Genomic DNA, 18,684 nt, shown 5'->3' on the forward strand with positions numbered 1-18,684 from the left:
AGTCAAGTGGTCACTCCAAGAATTTTGGATTCATAAACTTGTTTAATTGGTTTGTCTTGAAATTGATTCTATACTGAGTTATCTGCATTGGTATAATATAGTGACTGAAATTACAATTTACTGGTTGTGTATCGGGATGGTACCATGGATGGTACAATGGGATGGTATCGGTTAATTATCATATCAAAAGTGCGCATGTCATTTAAGACCTTCCAAATCGAAGGCGATAGTTATTGGAAATGGCGGCCACTTGAGGTAAGCTGTGTGGCTGCATTGAAGAAATCCTGGAATAATTATTCATCTTTATTGGTAAGGAACAGATTTTGAAGCAATAATTTATAAAATTTTAAAATGAAATGAATAAATTTGTTTTCAATGATCGCTTTATTGTCTACCGAAATTGATAAAGTTGTTTGTCAACTTTTCATCATTTCATGATTCATTCATTTGGAAGCATAAATGAAAGAAGCAAGTCAACGACAATTTATGCCATATTTTGGTTGTTTTAACATTGCTGTAATTCGCGAACCGCTTTATTGGAAATCCCACCTGCCAACGTCAATATTCAATATGAATATGACAGCCCATAAGAAAACATCTTATCATTATTTAATATCCATGCATCAAAACTTCAGCTTGTTGTAACAGCAAAGCAATAGAAAGATGAACATTTGAAAAACAAAATTTTACTCTATGTAATTAGTTGTGTAGTATTTAATAAGTTTACATTTTCATACCTGATTCAAAAAGATATATAGTGATGAGAAACATCAATTACTTAGTATTTGATACCATTGATACTAAATAATGTGGCATCAGTATCAATTACTAACTCAGTATCCTTGTATACTTATGAACCCCTATTCTCAGCAAATGTATAAAGGTAAGTAATAGTTTAGCAATCCGAAATTTTTGTCACAGGCTGATGCTAATAACAAAGTAGTTGGTATCATAATAGAAATAGAAATTTGGTATGTATCGTCTAGCACCAATGAAATGTGAATTTTTTTTCAAAATCACCATAGCCATGGCAACGAGTACTTCAAGTTCAACCAATCATGATCATGCTTTGCAAGTGATCAAGAAATATCGAACTTATGTTGACATGATTGTTGATGCAACTATCAGTAAGTTCTTAGGTTTAGGAGAAACCAATAATTATTTGAATATCCCTTACACAAAGCTCTTATGTGTTGTATGTGTTAAGCTTTGATTCTGCTTAAGATTGTGTGCAATTTGATGTTCTTTCTATTTTACTCATGATGGTTAAAAAACAAGCAAATATTTGTTCAAGTGAGGTTGGCTTAATGAAGTCTATGAACATGTATCTGACATCAGTCTCTTTTAAAAGAAATCATGTTACTTCCTTGGTTTGTACAAATAAATCTTAACTCTTCTGTTAATAAGTATCTCTCTTTAGCAGATGATGATAAACTAAATGCAGCTCAAGAGATAAGTGAAAATTTTGAGGTACAATACAATTTACAATGTATATTTTCCGTGTAATTCAAGCAGCTTATCAAGCAGCTTTTTTCTTGTTTTCTCTTGTTAGCTTAGGACCAGGCAGCCCCGCTTATTGTAAACTTGCAGACTAGCAGAGTAATTAGCCAGTTCCATCAGTATGCTGCAGCTTTTGTGTGCAAAATTATAGAGGCTTTATGCTTTGAAACTTCATTTCATTCCATTTCACACCCAAAGTTTTATGTAAGCTCCATCAATCCCAATCCACCCCCCTTAACTTGACTTGTTTTTCTTGTTTTGTTGTATGCCCAATCTACAAGTTGTTATCATCATTAAAAAGATGACTTTATATTTGTAGGTGATCATTGTTTCTCCACACTATGCAGGATTCCTAGAATATGCTATTCCACGATTTCTCAAGTTCCTTCGAGAAGGTAAGAAAGATAAATGAATCATGGAAGATTATTATTGTCAAGACAGGTGAATAACGTAATTTATACCTACGTGTATCTCTGTTTGTTGAACGGTAATATTCTTTTTGCCAGGTGAACCTCAGTTTATTGCTGAAGGTGTAATTCAGGTATGGCTATGTTTTGATGTCATGTAGCTTTTGTTGAGAATTCTGAATGATGGTTTTGTTTTTGAAATAATGAAAAACATGTCAAATAATACTTTGGAATGATGTATTGTTTTACATTGTCCATTGTGTTTCATTGAGATGAAAATGTTGACCTTTATCGTTATTTTCATACATTTTAAGTGTACGTTATGCTGGCTCACATTTTTTATCATTTGCAGCAACTGCGAAAGCTGATCTTGGAAATCATTCATCGTATTCCAACAAATGACCATCTAAGAGTGCACTATAAGGTGTATATGAATAAAATATCATTCTAATTCAGAGATAAATTTGTGTGCACCTGTGATACAAATACACAGAATCACTGGACTAATTTTGATAAGGATTTTTTGAATGTCATTTACTTTACATCAAGTATAAGTTACATCAGCATTTAATCTGACTGTGAAATTTATCAAAGCTTATGCTGAGCGCTTTCTTCTATTGGGAACTTTAATCCTTCCATCATTCTGATTTGCTGTTTTTGTTCTACATATTCACGAGGTTTTTTAATTTAAGAATTTATTTTTTTTACAGAATATCCTTACTGTAATGTTTAACATGTTGGAGGTAATCCGTTACGCATTCTCGTTTAAAACAACGTTATAAAATATATTATGATGATCAATTATACGTTTGTTTTCTATTATAATGCAAACATTATTATACAGAAGGTGAAATATTAGAAAATATACAATATAGGTTCTTTAGTGTCTGTCACTTTTATTTCTCACTTCTGGCTTCGTGTTTTCTTTATTCATTGATACATTTGCTTTTGCTCTATTCATGTTTGCATAAGGACAGACTGATAAATAACTCACCATTTCATTATACATTTTTTATCAGTCGGAGAATGAAGAAAATGTCTTGGTTTGTCTTCGTATTATCATTGAGCTACATCGTCAATTTCGTCCTCCGATGCAAGCAGAGATTCAGCTTTTCTTACATTTCGTCAAAAACATCTTTAAAGAATTACCAAATAATATTGTAAGTATTTTGTTGTATGATTAATTTATTTTGTCTGTATTTATCATATTACTTGCTTCACGTAATACGTAAATAACTAACGGTAATTGATGGTTTTATTACAGCGCATTTCCTAGTGTAGGAACAACTAACATGTTTGTATATTACTCGAGAACAGTATATGTATTTCTTCTGAACTAGTTAAATTTCTGTTTATTGGTACAGATTACAAAAGTGTTATCTTGTATTTTTTATATTTTGATCACTTTTAAGTGAATGGATCATTCTTGTAGAAAACGTCTTTTGAAGTTGTGACAATCACACCAACTGGTTATCTTCCTGCTGAAGTTAATGGTGGTGCTACTGCAGCTCCTGTTGCTCCTAGTCCTGTTGTGTTAAGTAGTCCTGGTCAGTCTTCTAAAGGAAATAGTCAGGATGTTACTTCAACTGGAAAAACAAACCAACAGGTATGGTACACACTCTAGGTAGTAAATTTATAATGTTTGTACTCCTCACGAGTTCTCGTTAGTACATTGAAATATAGTATTAAAGTTCATTGATATAATTACTTTGTTTTTTAGACTATAATACCTAAGGCTGTTACATCATTGAAAGTTCTAGCGGAATTGCCTATAATTGTCGTTCTCTTATTTCAGGTAGGCTCATTGTAAACATTTACGTAATTAATAGTCTATGTTATATTACTATTCATAAATTATAACTAAACTCATGTTTCTTAACGAGTATTGATAAAAACTAAGATTTTGTTTTGAATCTACTCAGGTACAGGGATTTTGAGGAATGTGTGAAGCAAGTAAATTGAGTTGCTTATTGAAAAAACAAATAATTCTGGATGGTTTCATTTTTTGCAGCTTTACAAGACGAATGTTTTGGGGGAAATTCGAGAGTTTATTCCATTAATCATCAAAACAATAGTTTTGCAACCGTCCATGCAAGCAAGGTGTGCAATTTAATTTAAAGAAACCCTACAAAACCATTTAAAAAATAACCCTGAAATATGTCCAATGAAAAGGCCCATGTTTCAGCCTGCACATGTTTCAGCCTGCTCATGTTTCAGCCTGCCCATGTTTCAGCCTGCCCATGTTTCAGCCTGCCCATGTTTCAGCCTGCACATATTAAGGTATGATGACTTGCAGTAAATGATCTATTAGAAGAAATCAATTCTTCTTTCTGTAGGAGTTCATCAAGTTTTAATAAAGAAATATATGTTGACTTTGTTTCGGCACAAATAAAAACTCTGTCATTCTTGGCTTTTATTATAAGAGCGTATCAGGTCAGTTGACATGAAAGATTGTGTGAATATTGGAGTTTTTGTTTATTTATTTATTGTTGTAACTTGGTGAATGTTTGTTTATCTAATAAAATATTCTGCCAAAACGCTTGAAATTTATACTCAGTTGTTCTTTGTGATGTTGTTGTCCACAGTCTACAACTTAAATGTCCGCTTTGTACATACGTGGATTTGTCAAATAAAATCATACGCTCTCCAAACTTTCAAGCTTTTACCATAAAATTACTAATAAATTCTTACTTGTACAGTATTGAGTACGTTACGTCTGAACTAACAGTTTTTTCTGAAATATCTTTACTACCATAGTTGGCATTGGCTAGCAATGGTACGTACGGTCATACGTATGTGCAAATATTTTTTTAAAAAAACTGTTAGTCCAGGTCTATGGCAAACACATACATGTTCACTCTGATGTCAACTTTGTCTTCATAGGAATACGTAAATAACTTTTACCAGAATATGGTTGGAGGAATGCTTGGATTATTTCGCTATTGTCCTCAGGTACCTACTCGGATTATAACATTTTAATATAACACATAATGAAATAATATTGTATATGAAATCAAAACTGTTTATCATACATTAAGAAGCGAATTTTGACATTAAAAATATGTTGCGTTATGTGATGAATTGTCATTTAAACTTCAGCTTGATAATTAGCTCGTATCTGTAATTCTCTTTTCCAACTAGACGCAGTTGTTTCTACCTATTACTTATATGCGGTCTTATATCTTATACTCTTAGGTGCTTTAGAAATTACATATGTGTTGTAAGTCAACCAATTTTTTGTTAATACAGGAAGTTGCTCATTTAAGAAAAGAGTTGTTGATTGCAGCCAGACATATATTGGTCACTGACATACGAAACAGTACGTTGTTTTACGATTATTTTTTATGATAATAATATTCAACTTGTTAAACTTACTTAGTTCTATATTTTCATGTAAGTTAAAAAGGACGTGACGTTATTATGACGCTTTTTCCCTTTTATCTCTTGCGATCTATACAGTAAACTATTCAAGTTAAAAGTTCCTAGGGCCAAGACTTTACTCCTTTGATGCTCTACGTAATGCTCAAGGAAGAGCTATTTTTTGTAGGATTTGTTCCGTATATTGATCAATTGTTTGATGAAGACGTTTTGATTGGTTCTGGTTGGACTGCTCGTGAATCACTTCGACCGTTGGCCTACAGTACATTGGCCGATCTTGTGCATCACGTTCGAAGTCATCTACCACTTCAACATTTGTCTCTTGCCGTACATTTGTTTTCAAAAAACGTTCATGATGAATCTCTTCCTGTCAGTATTCAAACTATGTCATGTAAAGTAAGTTTTTTTTATTTCTCATAAAATATTTTACTTCTTATTTGTCGGATATGATCAATTACATTTTTTATTTCTGGAAAATGTTATTAAAAAATTCTATGTAATATAGTAAGGACAAGGACATTGTGAATACGTTATTATTACTGTGATAAGCAAAAGTAATGTTGTTAATTACGAAATTAGTTGACTGGATGATATTTTCTTTACAGTTGCTTCTAAATCTGGTCGAAGGTATACGCAAAAGTGATGAACAGGGAACAGTAAGTCCATTGATAACCTGTGTTTTTTATACCTAAATTTTGCATGTGAAAAGAACCGTAAATCTCATTCATTATTGCTTTGTAAACTGTATTTGATGACGATAGCGAAATAGTTTGTTGTATGTCTTATGCTTTTTTTTGTAGGGGCGTGAAATACTGATGAGAATGCTCGAAGTGTTTGTCAGGAAATTTCATTCGATAGCCATGCATGAATTGCCAATGATTATGGAAAAATGGTAAAATTCGTGAAATGATTGTTGACTTAAAGTAGTGTTGATTAAATACAGCATGTTCAAATTAGTTTATTATCCTATATTACTGCTATCCAAAGTAATTTGTAGTATTATTGAGTAGTTTTGGAATGTTAACGCACCATTTCATTCTTATTTATAGCGACAAGAAAAATGATTTCTCCACAAACACAACTAAAGAAGCTGTTACTGCCACAACCACTGTCGATGCTAACGCCAACATGCAGAAAGTTACATTGCCTTCACTTGTTCAAGAATCAGAATCATCTTCAAGCAAGGTAACATGCACATTGTATTTGATGCAGTATTGAAGTCGATAGTTTTCTTAATTTCTGCACATAGTATTTGATGCAGTATTGAAGTCGATAGTTTTCTTAATTTCTGCACATAGTATTTGATGCAGTATTGAAGTCGATAGTTTTCTTAATTTCTGCAGCTGTGATTTCTAAGCTTTTTCTTTAACTTTTTTGTATTATAGAAATTCGTGGAGTCAAAAACGAGCAATTTTTCGGCAGCAGATTGCAAGAGTATGGTAAAGACTTTAGTTTGTGGTGTAAAGACCATCACATGGGGTGCTGGATCTTGTAGAGGTACGTACTCTGGACAAAAAAGAATTATTTTGTCGTGTCATGTTATTTTAGAAAGCCAATCTCGCTTGTAATGGAGATCACCGCTCACACAAAATTGTAAATTCTTAGTTACGAAAATGCATTTCTCTGAATGCCTCTATAGTTACGTATTTAAGACACACTTATTTGTAAATTTTAAAATGGTTCTTGTGATTAATATATCATACAATGTGAAAAAATATTTGCATCTTGCATTAATATACATCACATAGTTTTATGCAGCTGCTCTAGATATGAAATGCAGTGATTTTTTTAGATGCAACAACATCAACCCAGGCTCAAGCTCCTTCCGACAAATTTTTCCTTCCTCAGGAGACACCGCTTTTTTCACGTCTTTTAAAATATGGTAGAAATTTTATTCTTTTGATTGTGCATAAAAAGCAATTATTGAATGACGATGAACGTGATATGAAAAAACACGGAACAGTTGTTTCATGATTCTTTATTTCGCGTAAAAACCAAGTTCAATGATTGCTATATTATTATTTAAATTCACTATAGAATTGATGAATTTTGATCACTTCTATTGTATTATTTAATTCATTTGTGCTTGTTATGTCCAAAGTCGCATCATTTGTCGTTCATTTGTTATTATGATCATTGTTCATTTGTTATTATGATCATTGTTCATTTGTTATTATGATCATTGTTCATTTGTTATTATGATCATTGTTCGTTTGTTATTGTGTAATTGAGAATTTCTTTGCATTAATTGAAATTTCAGCTCTGCAAGCATTGGATATATATCAAGTTGTGCAAGCTGGAAACGGAACATATTATATTCGAACACCAAAGTATGTTTTTGTTAAAATATAATTTAATGGATTTAATTTCATTTAAATGTAGTTAGGCCACATGCATTATTTATCCACTGCATGTTGTTGAAGACTGTTTGATGATATGCGTATGCTTGCAAATAGTTCTTCGCAAATTTAATTTGCTGCCACAACAAATTAGTCAAATTTGTATTCTCAATATGCTCAAAAAAACAATACCAAAAACTGTGAATTCTGTTTGCAAGAGAGCAATTAATTTTATTTTTTCATCTCAAAGAGAGTTGAACTGGATTTAAACATTTTATTGACATAAAGCGACAGGCAAATATTGCCTAAAGCTTACTACGACCATGCACTTTGGCATAGCCTAAAAATAATTTGGTTTTTATCCAATTTGTAATTTGTTTACATTTTCTCAGTTCGCAGCAAATTCGTATGAAAGAGGAAAAAGAGATATTAGAACATTTTGCCGGAGTTGTAAGTTACCGTATTAGCATCTGACTTATGTAATACATTGCAACTTCTATTTAAAGAATGCTTTACTTAATTTATTTCATTTAATGCAGTTTACCATGCTGAATACCAACACTTTTAAAGAAGTATTTCAAGAAAATATTGAGGTAATTTATTCCTTTCATTTTTTGAATCAATTTGTTTTCTCTTTTACAGCATAATGGTCTCTCTCTATGTTTTACATTAATCACACCCCTGATCTTAGTACTGATCTTAGTTTATAATTTAAATTAACGAGATGGCCTTTATTTTTAGTATTTGGTCAACAGAATCCAGGCTAATTTCGCCTTACAGGTATTGCACCAATAGTATGTATCCAAAACACGTCATCTATGCTTGTATCCTACAATTTCCTGAGTTTCTTCATAGATAATTCCAAATTCATTTCTTGCCAATCCTCACACTTCTGCCACCTTTGCTACAATCCTAATGCATTTTTTACTGAACAAATTGGATGAAATGGGAAGTAAGTAATCGGATACGTATAACCATGTTTTTTACTTGTTTGTTAATTAAGTATTTATTTCTCTTCTGCACTCAATAACTTTTTAGCCAATGTTGAAAATTCCAATTTGTATCTGAAGTTATTCAAACTTGTATTTGGATCAGTGTCCCTCTTTGCATCTGAAAATGAGCAAATGTTAAAGGTTTTGATACAATTTTGTTATTTTTTGTTTGATTTATTACACTTAGCGACGTAGATTCATGATTGTATGCTTGTGTACGTAAACTATTTTTCCAGTCATGCTCCCTAAACATACCCTCACTACCCCATTATACCCATACTTAACCAACACGTTCTTTTCGACTTGATTAACAAGGTTTGAGTCTTTTTTAATTCAGCCTCACCTCCATGAAGTTGTAAATCGATCTATGGAACTTGCTTGTACTTCAAAAGAACCTTACAATTACTTTCTGTTATTAAGAGCTCTATTCAGGTCAATTGGTGGAGGTAGGATTATTTCCTTTTTGCAAAGAAATAATGAGTTTTTTTATATTTAGTATCGGAATTATGATGGCCATGTAGATTATACTGGATTAAATTTTAAATTTCTTGTAGGGAATCATGATCTTTTGTATCAAGAGTTTCTTCCTCTTCTACCGAACCTTTTGCAAGGTACATATAAAAAATTGCCTCTTGGAATTTCAACATATTCAGAAAAAAAAGTTGTTGTTGCATGTCAATCATCAATTTTCATTCTGGCTAGTGAAGTAATTAAACATTTTTAGGTTTAAATAATCTTCAAAGTGGTGTTCATAGACAATACATGAAAGATTTATTTGTTGAGCTCTGTCTCACTGTACCTGTCCGTCTTAGGTAAACTTTGAACTTATAACCGTACCATCCTGCAATCACCAACTCATCCTTAGATTGTTTTTATCTTTTAGCTCCTTGCTTCCATATCTTCCTATGTTGATGGATCCTTTAGTTTCTGCCTTAAATGGCTCGCAAACCCTTGTTAGTCAGGTTAGAGGAACATGTGTTCAGAATAAGTACGCTGTACGTACATTAAAGCCTGTTTTCCACTAGCCACGTATCGTAACGTATCGTAACGTATCGTAACGTATCGTAGCAAAACGTAACATGGCGCATGCGTGCTTATGAATTTGATGGTCAATAGGCATAATCACGCATGTGCCATGTTACGTTTTGCTACGATACGTTACGATAAGTGGCTAGTGGAAAACAGGCTTAAGCCTCGCACGAACACTATCCTAAAGATACGTGTTTAACATATTCAAAAAATGTATAAGATGTTTACCAAAAAAGCTTTATAAAATATCTTAAGTGAACTCCCAAATTAATTTCCTTTCGGAATAACGAAAATAATTTCGCATTATAATAAAATCATTTAAAGAATATAATAGTTCAAGAACGGACGTGTGACCCATGAATCAAAATTGTAGTTAATAAAGAAATTATACCAATTTATAAAACATGTTTAACGTTTAATTCAAATTACAAGTTAAAAAGTGCAGTGTTTGTGTGAAACTTAGCACCGTCCTTGGATCATTGTATCTTCAACATCTGAATTGTATGATATTAAGTTTATTTTATATATCACATTCAATTCTTGATATCACATTTCCCGGGCTTTATCTCCTGCACAGGGACTTCGTACCTTGGAGCTTTGTGTTGATAATCTTCAACCTGATTTTTTGTACGATCATATTCAACCAGTACGAGCAGAGTTGTTTCAGGTAGCCATATTCTGCAAAGTATTGTTTTTATAAATTTTGATTAATAGTGAATCTTATTTGATGTTTTCTTACATGTCACGCTGTTATGTGTACCGCATGCAATGAATTTTGATTCTTATTTTATAACAATAATTACTAATTTCTCATGTACTTTTTGTTCTCTTGTAGGCCTTGTGGAAAACACTTCGAAATCAAAGTGATAACATCGCTCATGTTGCATTCAGAGTTCTTGGAAAGTTTGGTGGTGGCAATCGACGAATGCTTAAGGAGCCTCAAAGGGTACTTTTTCTGAAACTATATTGTTAGTGACAGCTTTAAATGACAACAACGTTTATAGATGAAGCTAACGTCGTTTGGTGTACAGTATCAGCTATTTATGAGAAAAATGTTTTGGAAATCTACTGGAAAATCAAACGTTTCGTACGACGAATTGTAAAAATTTAGCCTGATCTATTGATTTTCATGTTCAAAAGTTTCCAGTAAAAACGTTCGTTCTTCATTTAGAATTCTCTTCAGATTATCTATTCAACAACGGCAGAAGTTTTACGACTTCATTATACGTCTGTGATACATTGCATGGCGGAATAACTAGTAATGTGTTATTTCAGTCGTTTGTCTCTTTTTAGTTACAACCTAATGACACGACATCGATTGGGCCTTGTGTTTCAATATTTTTCACCGAAAGCAATTCTCCTGTTGTTCTGCCAATTTCATTAGTACGTATAGTCTTCTCTGTAAAATGGTGTATGTTGGTACTCTATTCCGTATGATCTATGACCAATTTTTTTATTGATGATGATTTATAATTTTCTTTGTTTTCTGTCAGGTGATCAAAACTGCTTTAGAAGAACTTAAGTCTGTTACTTCTCTTGCACCTCAACCAACAACTTCACAACAGCAGCAACAGCAACAACAAAACAACGCTCAATCTGTAGAGAATGCTGCCTTTTATAAAAAGCAAGCATGGATTGCTATTCAGGTTGAATTTATACATATTTTAACTGTTCTTCCTGTTTACATTTATATAGTCAATAGTGGGTGAATTTCCGTAGCAAAAAGTCTTAATAATATTTCTTCATTTTAGTCATTTCTTGTGGTTATGATTTCATTTGAAGATTCTGACAATGTATTTAATGAATTATTAATGCACGAGAGGTAATTATACATATATGTTTTTGACGTCGTCAATTTACATCAGTTTATGGTTACTGCGCATCTCACCTTTGAATCATTTGAACTTAAATTTCGCAGAATTTGTTTTTTACCACGTGCTTACTCTCGTGCTCAAGCCTGATATATACATGTATTTTAGTTTTAAGAAGGATTTTCCAATAACTGGGAAATCAGCCATTTCTCCTTCCGTGGATGAAGCCACAACAGAAACAGTTAGAAATGCGCTTTTGGGAATGCTTGGTATGTTTTTCCTTTGTATTATAGATATCTGTTTACCTTCACAACGTTGAGTTAAAACTTTGCATAATTTTATTTCATGGCAAATGTCACTTCTGGTTAAATAGTGATTTGATTGGGTCACAAACTATATTTCTGCTTCTCTCATACAATTAAATGAATTTTCTAAATCAAGCGGCAACAGTTCTCCAAAAGCAAAATAAAAACCATGAAGCAAAATAAAACGAAATATGAAAATAAATGCAACATAAAAACCATTTACAAATGTTAGTTGGAAGAAGAACTGTCAGAAAGTGAGATTTGTTATGTTAACAATACAAAATGGATGTCCTGTGTTTTTTTCAATAAGCTACAATTGTCTCATGTCATATGATACACTTTTTACTACAGAGAAATATTGTTGGACTGCGGTGTTTTTGTACAGGGCATTTTTACGATTAGTGGCGAGTATTCAAACGAGTCATACTTAGTGTTAACCTTCCGGGGGTGGGGTGGGGTGAATGTAATTTATGTTTGTCAAGATTTAATGTCGTTCATCAATTCATCGAAGGTTATTTAGACAATTTTAGTTGGCTTATTTAAAAATTCATATTCAGGCTATCATGCAGTTTTGTTTATTTCATATTTCTATTTCAGTGGCAACATCAAGCGTTGAGATAAGAACAAATGTAATTCCATTTCTTTGTCATATTGTGCGGCATTATACAATCCTTGGTATTGCACAGCAAGCTGGGCCTGGTCAAAGCAAACCATCTACAAGGTACGTGCATTCTTTACTCGAGGTATCTTTACTTAAAGCAACCATTGCCAATTAAGAAATTTTTTACTGACATATTTTTGTTATGTCTATGTAGTCCTCAAGGAACAGATATTCATGTTTTGATCGATGCTATTGCTTCAGTTATGATGTTAGAAGAAAAGGAGCTTTGTAAAACAGGAGAACTAGCTATTTTAGTTATGTGTGAAACTGCAAGTCTTATCATCGGTGATTTATATAAGGTAAATTATTATTATGATTATGTACTTACGGGTAAGAGTAAAGAATCATGTTCTTGAAAAATATTAATTTCATGTTAACTGTCGTTCCTTAGTTTTCCTTTGTTCTTTATCGCCTTGTTTTTCTTGAAATTGTGAAAATGATCGTTTTTCAACATCACCCGTATATTTTATGTTCACATGATGTATATAATTGTTGTTTTTTCTTGAAAAAGGCCTTGCAACTACCATTGTTTGAATATCTGCTGGAAAAACTATGTCAATGTTGTTATGAAAGATCTTGGTTTGCAAAAGCAGGGGGGTAAGGACAACTTTGATAACTTGTTTGTAATGCATTAAAAAATTGCATTTGTAAAATTTAATGTTTCTAAAAATTTGCGTTGCTATTTTGGAACGTTGCCACGTCGATCTGCGTTATTACAGTTATGGTTGGTTAAAACTGTGCAGACTTTACGACGTTTTTGTTTTCAGTTGTTAGATCTTAAGTTTTTAACTCTAAGCCCATTTTTTTCAAACGTTGCTTAGATGCAGGTCAATAGCGTTCTTGATGAAGACGATGCCTTCGAAATGGGTGATCGAACATCAACTTTCATTTGCCAAAGCTCTCATGTTTGTCATGATGGACCTTACGAACGAAGTGTCTGCAGGAACAGTTGATTCTGCTAAAGAGACTTTAGAGAAACTTGTTCGTCAATGTAATGCCCGAGATGAGAAGGTGAATTTTTCATCACACGGGCTTTAGTCATGACAAAAACATTGTACAGGAGAAAGGATATTTATTTATATGAAAGAAATCCAGTAGAAAGTGTTTTGATTTATGTTTTAGGATGAAGAGATTATTGCCACACAGAAGAAATGCGCTTTAGCGTTGCTCCAACATCTTGTGAGAGAGGTTGTATCAGCAAACACCGTTGTTCGTGAGCAGGTTTGAAAACTAGAAAATCGTAAATAATTGCATGTACCTAAAATAATGATGTACATAGAGCATACACTTGGGTGTACCATTATACCATTCATAATTCAAAAGGACTTATTTTTGCTTAAGTTTATATGTATAATTTTACTTCGAGTGTAAGGAATACGCAAAACGTTTGTGTTGATTTTTATTTCATCTTTCTAGGCTCAATCTATGCTAAGTGTACTTTCAAATATATCAGGAAAGTCAGTTTACGACATAATTGAACCACACAAAGGAGTATGTATATTTTTCATATGTTTAGAACTCATTGTACTAACCAGGTTTATTTATGTGCATGTCAGATACAGACATATGTATGTACAGTTCAGTTGTCAACTGCATAGGAATCTCTGTTTTTGTATATCAGTATGGTTAATGTATTGTTACGTATTTCATCGACAACAAGCCCGGCATGTGTTCAATGTGTTATCGTTAATTCAAAATGATACGTTGTTGTTGAATTTAACATTAAACCTTTTCCGAAAATAATCATTATTATCGTTTTTTCTTTGTAATTATAGCTTCTAGAAGAAATGATGCCTCCAAAGGTACTTTTGTTTACTTTATTTATTTCATATTTGTAGGTTTTGTTATTAATTAAAACAGGAAAAACTTACGATGGAGATTGACATTTTTGAACACATTTTTTCAATTTGCTATCACGAATTCATATGCATACCTGGTTATTTTTCACAGAAACATCTTTTGAGACACCAGCCTGTTAACATGCAGATTGCTTTGATGGTAAGTGTAGTTTTTGTAAATGAAATCTCTTTGAACGATGGATATATTTGGTGTTTTAAATCATTCGTGAAAACGTATACTACAACATTATAGGCCATCTTATTTCATTCTTGCATTAGGCGTACAGTAAAATAGCCTTTGTTGCAAAGCTTATTTTCACGAATTTAGACAGTTTATCTTTTCTCTTGTTAAGTGTAAGATGTTTTGTTGTCCACTATTGTTATCCGCTATTGTGTTACTTTGTGTTAATTATCTCATTTTACTGTGCTAAAAGCGGTGTTTGATATACATAGGATGGAAACACGTTCTGTGCAAATCTAGAGCCTCGATTATTTACGTTAGATCCTGTGAATGTTCCTGAACATAAGATTTTCTTCAGAGAGGTTGTCTTTGTATTTTTCACGGATATTTACTCATGAACGTTTTATAAAGTAAGTTTTTCTTTTTTAGTTACAATTTCTTTGTGAAGCTGAAGATTCTCAACTACAGAAACTTCCTTGCTATAAAAATGTCAATAGCTTTTCGGAACTACGTAAAAGAGCTCTGTGTGAGTATATTTAACTGAATTGCTTTTCTAGTAAAGCGCAATTGATTTTATGAATAAATTATGATTTCTTAAATGCACAGCTTGATTATGTAAGAAAAAACTTACTTTAACAAATACAAACTCAAATTTACTTTGTTTGTCCTGCAGCTGAAAGTAGTAACGCTGTTGAATGTTTCAACTTTATTCGTATTTTTTATTGGCTACCGTCTCAGAATGTCAAATGCTTAACTTTGCCTTTACTTCAAACAATTGTAATTTTTAGAAACTTAAATGATTTTTCCATTCAGATGAGTCATGTTTTTCTTACTCGTTTGCCCTTGTAAACAAATCGTAGATTTAAAATGCTCTAAATTTTTCGCATGTTTTGCATCCTTTTAATGAAAAAATTCCATTATTTTTTTTGCGTAAAAATTCATAATGGATTGTAAATAATAATTATATGTCTCTAAAAAGATGAAGTGCGTGTGTGCAAGTTTTATCTATTTCTGCAATTCTTATTTTTATTTCGTTGGTCAAAAATTGATGTTTGAAGTTGAATACATCATAGAAGGAAAATTTTTATCTTTAGTTACCTTGGCGGCTTATTATTATATTCCTCAAGTCCGAGACGTCATCTTTAACTCTCTTTATAAGGTATTCTTGTTTAAAATATTACTTTACTATATTGCATTATCATTATCAATTTAATTTCTTTATAGGCTCTAAATTCTAGTTCTGCCGAGGTTCAAAAAGCTGGCAACGAGGCATTAAAAAAGGTAAGATTTTATATTTGGGGTGGGTGGGTAAAATATTAAATCATGTATCATTATAGATTATGTCTGCGTTTTTTGCTACTATTTTGCTTTCTGCTAAGTCGCCTGTACTCGATTTTGTTGACTCGCTATTTGTTGGTATTGTTGGATTATGTTTTCATTATTTTCCTTTTGTTCAGTTCTTGGCAAAAACCCCCCAAGTGGAAGCAGAAACTGTTCAACAAGCTATACGTCCTTTGTTTCTATCTCTTGGTGATCACAGAGCCCTGAATCTTCAAGTCATCAAAGTATCATTCTAAGATGTTTAGAGAATGTTTTTGCAAAAAAACTCTTTATTACGTCCTTAAAAGCACTTTACATTTTTTCTGTTTTTTTTTCAGCGTCTCTCTTACGTTATGGAGCTTTTTCCACATTTATTTAATGAGAAACTATGTGATCAACTTTTGGTAACGACAGTTTGTTTCTTTTTATTTGGGTTGTTTGATATTTGCAGTTGGAATTTCACGAATCTTTACTTTGACGTGTACTAACGTCCATTTATCACCATTCTCGCAAAAAATGTTTTAGATGTTTCTTTAGTCGCATTAATAATTAAATTATTGATACGAATTTTGATAGACTCATTTGCAAACTCTCGCTGAAATGTGCATAACTGCTGCAAATCAAATTCAACAAGGTGCAAAGCCTAACAAAAAGATGGATGATGTAAGTTATGATTGCAAATTTTTACCATGTATATGTAGCTTGTTTATAAATATTTACTGTAGGCAGGTATCTTTCTTAGGTTATACAGATATGTGCGGCTATAATTAATATATTTCACTTGATTCCGGCTGCATCAATGAAACTGCTGGAACCCTTAATTCAAATGGTCTTAAAAGTTGAAAAAGCTCTATTGGTAAGCACTTTCATTACTTATATTTTGCATCGTGCGCGTATGTGGTTTTTATTATCAAGATAAATGTATGTCCGTACAATATTCTTTTGCCTTTGGATAGCATTTCGTCAAAAACTTGAAAAATTTCTTGTAAAGTATTTTAATAAAAAAATGAGAAATGATTTTAAAAAAACACTAGGTGTGTCCGTTTTGCAATTTGAAATTCTAGTTACGGTTATACAGTTGTACAATTTATATTGTATGAAAGTTATATCTACGTGTTATGTACGAGCATGCGCATTTGTGATGATTTATAACTATCAAATTCAAAGTTAAATACAGCTTTACAATTTTTTTGTTCAGATTGTTTTCTCGTGTAACATTACCTCATAAACTACAAGCGAGTTTCGATGACTTTTTTAAATCTTATTTTGTTTTATTCTAGACATCAAGCTCCTTTCGTAAACCTCTTTTAAAGTTTCTTGTTCGTTTCCCATCTCAAACTGTCGATTACTTTCTTTCTCACATCAACATTTCTCAAACGAGTAGATTGTTTCTGGTAAGTCGGATTGTTTGTATACTTATGTTTCTGGTGAGCTGTGTACATATGTTTCTGGTGAGCTGTGTACATATGTTTCTGGTGAGCTGTGTACATATGTGTATACATATGTACATATATATCCGTACTTCTATACTCATATATGTGTCATATCTTTCTTCTGAGTTTTTAAAGCATGAAAATATGTTTAGCAGTCTTATAGCATGATTATGTCGAAAAATACAGTCAGTACAGTGTGTTAAATTTTTGGCGTACATTTTCAAATTTTTGCGACATGATATCAAACATTTATTGTCAAGCCAAAGATTGTTGTATGAAGAACGCTGTGATGTTGAGTTAGTCTTTTTTCCTAGTGTAAATTGAAAATTAATTATTATTATTCTTACTGTGCAGTATTTCCTCGAACAAGACGACGCAAAGGCTCTTCGTGGAGCGATTGAAACAAGTCCTTTAAAATTGGTTAATAGCACATTTCTTGTCACACAGGTATTATTTCACTAATAATAGTTTACAGCAAAAACACTGCGATCAACACTGGCGATTTACTCCCTTAGTTTACTCCAACCCTAACCCTAACCCTGACCTAAACCTCATTTGTGTACGAGTTTAGTTTTATTCGTTGTTTTTCCAATAAATAAACATGAAAATGTTTGCAGAAAACGGGTAAAAAGAGGTGCCTTCTTCATTTGCTTGACTTTAATTATTTATATTTTAGTTGGGGCATAGGCATACATGGGAGATAGCAGTCCTAAGTTTAAATGCAGTTATTAATTATTTTAACGATTGGAATTTTTACCTTAATTCTGGTACTTGTTCGAGAGCAGTTTTGATTGTAGTTCATGTAGCAACAACTTTTCCTTTATTGGGTTATTTGATTATCAAAATTACGATGTATAATTACTTTAAAATTGATATTTCAATATGAAGAATAATTAAATCTTTACAATTGCTTTAAATTGAATTTTGTCATTTTTAAAAATCTATGTACTGAATAGCTTACAGTAATTGTGAACAAAAAAATGGGGCGTTTATTCGAGTCTGGTGTCGATTCGAATCATTAATTTATTCGTTTCAATCTAAACGTTTTGGCAAAATCTGATTATTTTGCATTTATTTTTAACAAAAAAATGGGGCGTTTATTCGAGTCTGGTGTCGATTCGAATCATTAATTTATTCGTTTCAATCTAGACGTTTTGGCAAAATCTGATTATTTTGCATTTCTTTTTCTTACACGATGTAGTCTCAAGCTGAAGAACAAGCTGCTAATTTTCAAAATAAGTTAGAATTACAATTCCAAGGAATAATGATAGTCAGGTACTTTATGAATTTTTAACCCCATATATATAAATAGTGTTAAACGAAGTTTACAAATTTTTTCTTTCCACAACCCACTGGTTTTCTCTATCACGATACAACCCCCCTCCTGCGCGCCTGCGCACGAGACCTATGCTAGATGATTTGTTTCTTGATATTTAAAGGATTCTCGTGAAATTCAACGATGAGTGGTTGTCACATAATCGTGTTTTGGT

At 32.2% G+C, this 18,684-nt stretch overlaps 1 protein-coding gene across 3 annotated transcripts in view; it reads left to right on the forward strand.

The window, feature by feature from the left end:
* The first annotated feature begins 242 nt into the window (after nucleotides 1-242).
* Nucleotides 243-18,684, forward strand: part of LOC124440848 (transformation/transcription domain-associated protein-like) — a 42,444-nt gene continuing 24,002 nt past the window's right edge. For 2 of the 3 annotated variants that reach the window (XM_046991285.1, XM_046991287.1), the window contains exons 1-55: nucleotides 977-1,127; nucleotides 1,421-1,470; nucleotides 1,820-1,895; nucleotides 2,007-2,041; nucleotides 2,260-2,331; nucleotides 2,618-2,650; nucleotides 2,927-3,067; nucleotides 3,340-3,513; nucleotides 3,628-3,702; nucleotides 3,919-4,007; nucleotides 4,244-4,340; nucleotides 4,791-4,859; nucleotides 5,157-5,226; nucleotides 5,455-5,681; nucleotides 5,891-5,941; nucleotides 6,086-6,177; nucleotides 6,335-6,470; nucleotides 6,671-6,782; nucleotides 7,078-7,167; nucleotides 7,546-7,615; nucleotides 8,017-8,074; nucleotides 8,164-8,217; nucleotides 8,366-8,404; nucleotides 8,480-8,576; nucleotides 8,663-8,757; nucleotides 8,954-9,062; nucleotides 9,171-9,227; nucleotides 9,341-9,428; nucleotides 9,500-9,578; nucleotides 10,223-10,312; nucleotides 10,481-10,591; nucleotides 10,939-11,028; nucleotides 11,139-11,291; nucleotides 11,397-11,467; nucleotides 11,625-11,725; nucleotides 12,359-12,482; nucleotides 12,577-12,721; nucleotides 12,934-13,019; nucleotides 13,244-13,433; nucleotides 13,545-13,643; nucleotides 13,839-13,913; nucleotides 14,198-14,224; nucleotides 14,373-14,420; nucleotides 14,714-14,803; nucleotides 14,871-14,967; nucleotides 15,536-15,600; nucleotides 15,666-15,722; nucleotides 15,899-16,006; nucleotides 16,100-16,165; nucleotides 16,338-16,424; nucleotides 16,504-16,617; nucleotides 17,042-17,155; nucleotides 17,549-17,641; nucleotides 18,396-18,469; nucleotides 18,634-18,682. In XM_046991285.1, the coding sequence (XP_046847241.1) occupies nucleotides 992-1,127; nucleotides 1,421-1,470; nucleotides 1,820-1,895; nucleotides 2,007-2,041; nucleotides 2,260-2,331; nucleotides 2,618-2,650; nucleotides 2,927-3,067; nucleotides 3,340-3,513; nucleotides 3,628-3,702; nucleotides 3,919-4,007; nucleotides 4,244-4,340; nucleotides 4,791-4,859; nucleotides 5,157-5,226; nucleotides 5,455-5,681; nucleotides 5,891-5,941; nucleotides 6,086-6,177; nucleotides 6,335-6,470; nucleotides 6,671-6,782; nucleotides 7,078-7,167; nucleotides 7,546-7,615; nucleotides 8,017-8,074; nucleotides 8,164-8,217; nucleotides 8,366-8,404; nucleotides 8,480-8,576; nucleotides 8,663-8,757; nucleotides 8,954-9,062; nucleotides 9,171-9,227; nucleotides 9,341-9,428; nucleotides 9,500-9,578; nucleotides 10,223-10,312; nucleotides 10,481-10,591; nucleotides 10,939-11,028; nucleotides 11,139-11,291; nucleotides 11,397-11,467; nucleotides 11,625-11,725; nucleotides 12,359-12,482; nucleotides 12,577-12,721; nucleotides 12,934-13,019; nucleotides 13,244-13,433; nucleotides 13,545-13,643; nucleotides 13,839-13,913; nucleotides 14,198-14,224; nucleotides 14,373-14,420; nucleotides 14,714-14,803; nucleotides 14,871-14,967; nucleotides 15,536-15,600; nucleotides 15,666-15,722; nucleotides 15,899-16,006; nucleotides 16,100-16,165; nucleotides 16,338-16,424; nucleotides 16,504-16,617; nucleotides 17,042-17,155; nucleotides 17,549-17,641; nucleotides 18,396-18,469; nucleotides 18,634-18,682 (4,995 nt within the window). In that variant the 5' untranslated portion in view covers nucleotides 977-991. Of the gene's footprint in view, nucleotides 310-976; nucleotides 1,128-1,420; nucleotides 1,471-1,819; nucleotides 1,896-2,006; nucleotides 2,042-2,259; nucleotides 2,332-2,617; nucleotides 2,651-2,926; nucleotides 3,068-3,339; nucleotides 3,514-3,627; nucleotides 3,703-3,918; nucleotides 4,008-4,243; nucleotides 4,341-4,790; nucleotides 4,860-5,156; nucleotides 5,227-5,454; nucleotides 5,682-5,890; nucleotides 5,942-6,085; nucleotides 6,178-6,334; nucleotides 6,471-6,670; nucleotides 6,783-7,077; nucleotides 7,168-7,545; nucleotides 7,616-8,016; nucleotides 8,075-8,163; nucleotides 8,218-8,365; nucleotides 8,405-8,479; nucleotides 8,577-8,662; nucleotides 8,758-8,953; nucleotides 9,063-9,170; nucleotides 9,228-9,340; nucleotides 9,429-9,499; nucleotides 9,579-10,222; nucleotides 10,313-10,480; nucleotides 10,592-10,938; nucleotides 11,029-11,138; nucleotides 11,292-11,396; nucleotides 11,468-11,624; nucleotides 11,726-12,358; nucleotides 12,483-12,576; nucleotides 12,722-12,933; nucleotides 13,020-13,243; nucleotides 13,434-13,544; nucleotides 13,644-13,838; nucleotides 13,914-14,197; nucleotides 14,225-14,372; nucleotides 14,421-14,713; nucleotides 14,804-14,870; nucleotides 14,968-15,535; nucleotides 15,601-15,665; nucleotides 15,723-15,898; nucleotides 16,007-16,099; nucleotides 16,166-16,337; nucleotides 16,425-16,503; nucleotides 16,618-17,041; nucleotides 17,156-17,548; nucleotides 17,642-18,395; nucleotides 18,470-18,633; nucleotides 18,683-18,684 lie in introns of those variants that run through there. The other variant, XM_046991288.1, reaches the window with a different exon arrangement.

The sequence above is a fragment of the Xenia sp. Carnegie-2017 genome, unplaced genomic scaffold, assembly GCF_021976095.1.
Source record: "Xenia sp. Carnegie-2017 unplaced genomic scaffold, XeniaSp_v1 HiC_scaffold_2, whole genome shotgun sequence".
NCBI classification, from domain to species: Eukaryota; Metazoa; Cnidaria; class Anthozoa; order Malacalcyonacea; family Xeniidae; genus Xenia; species Xenia sp. Carnegie-2017.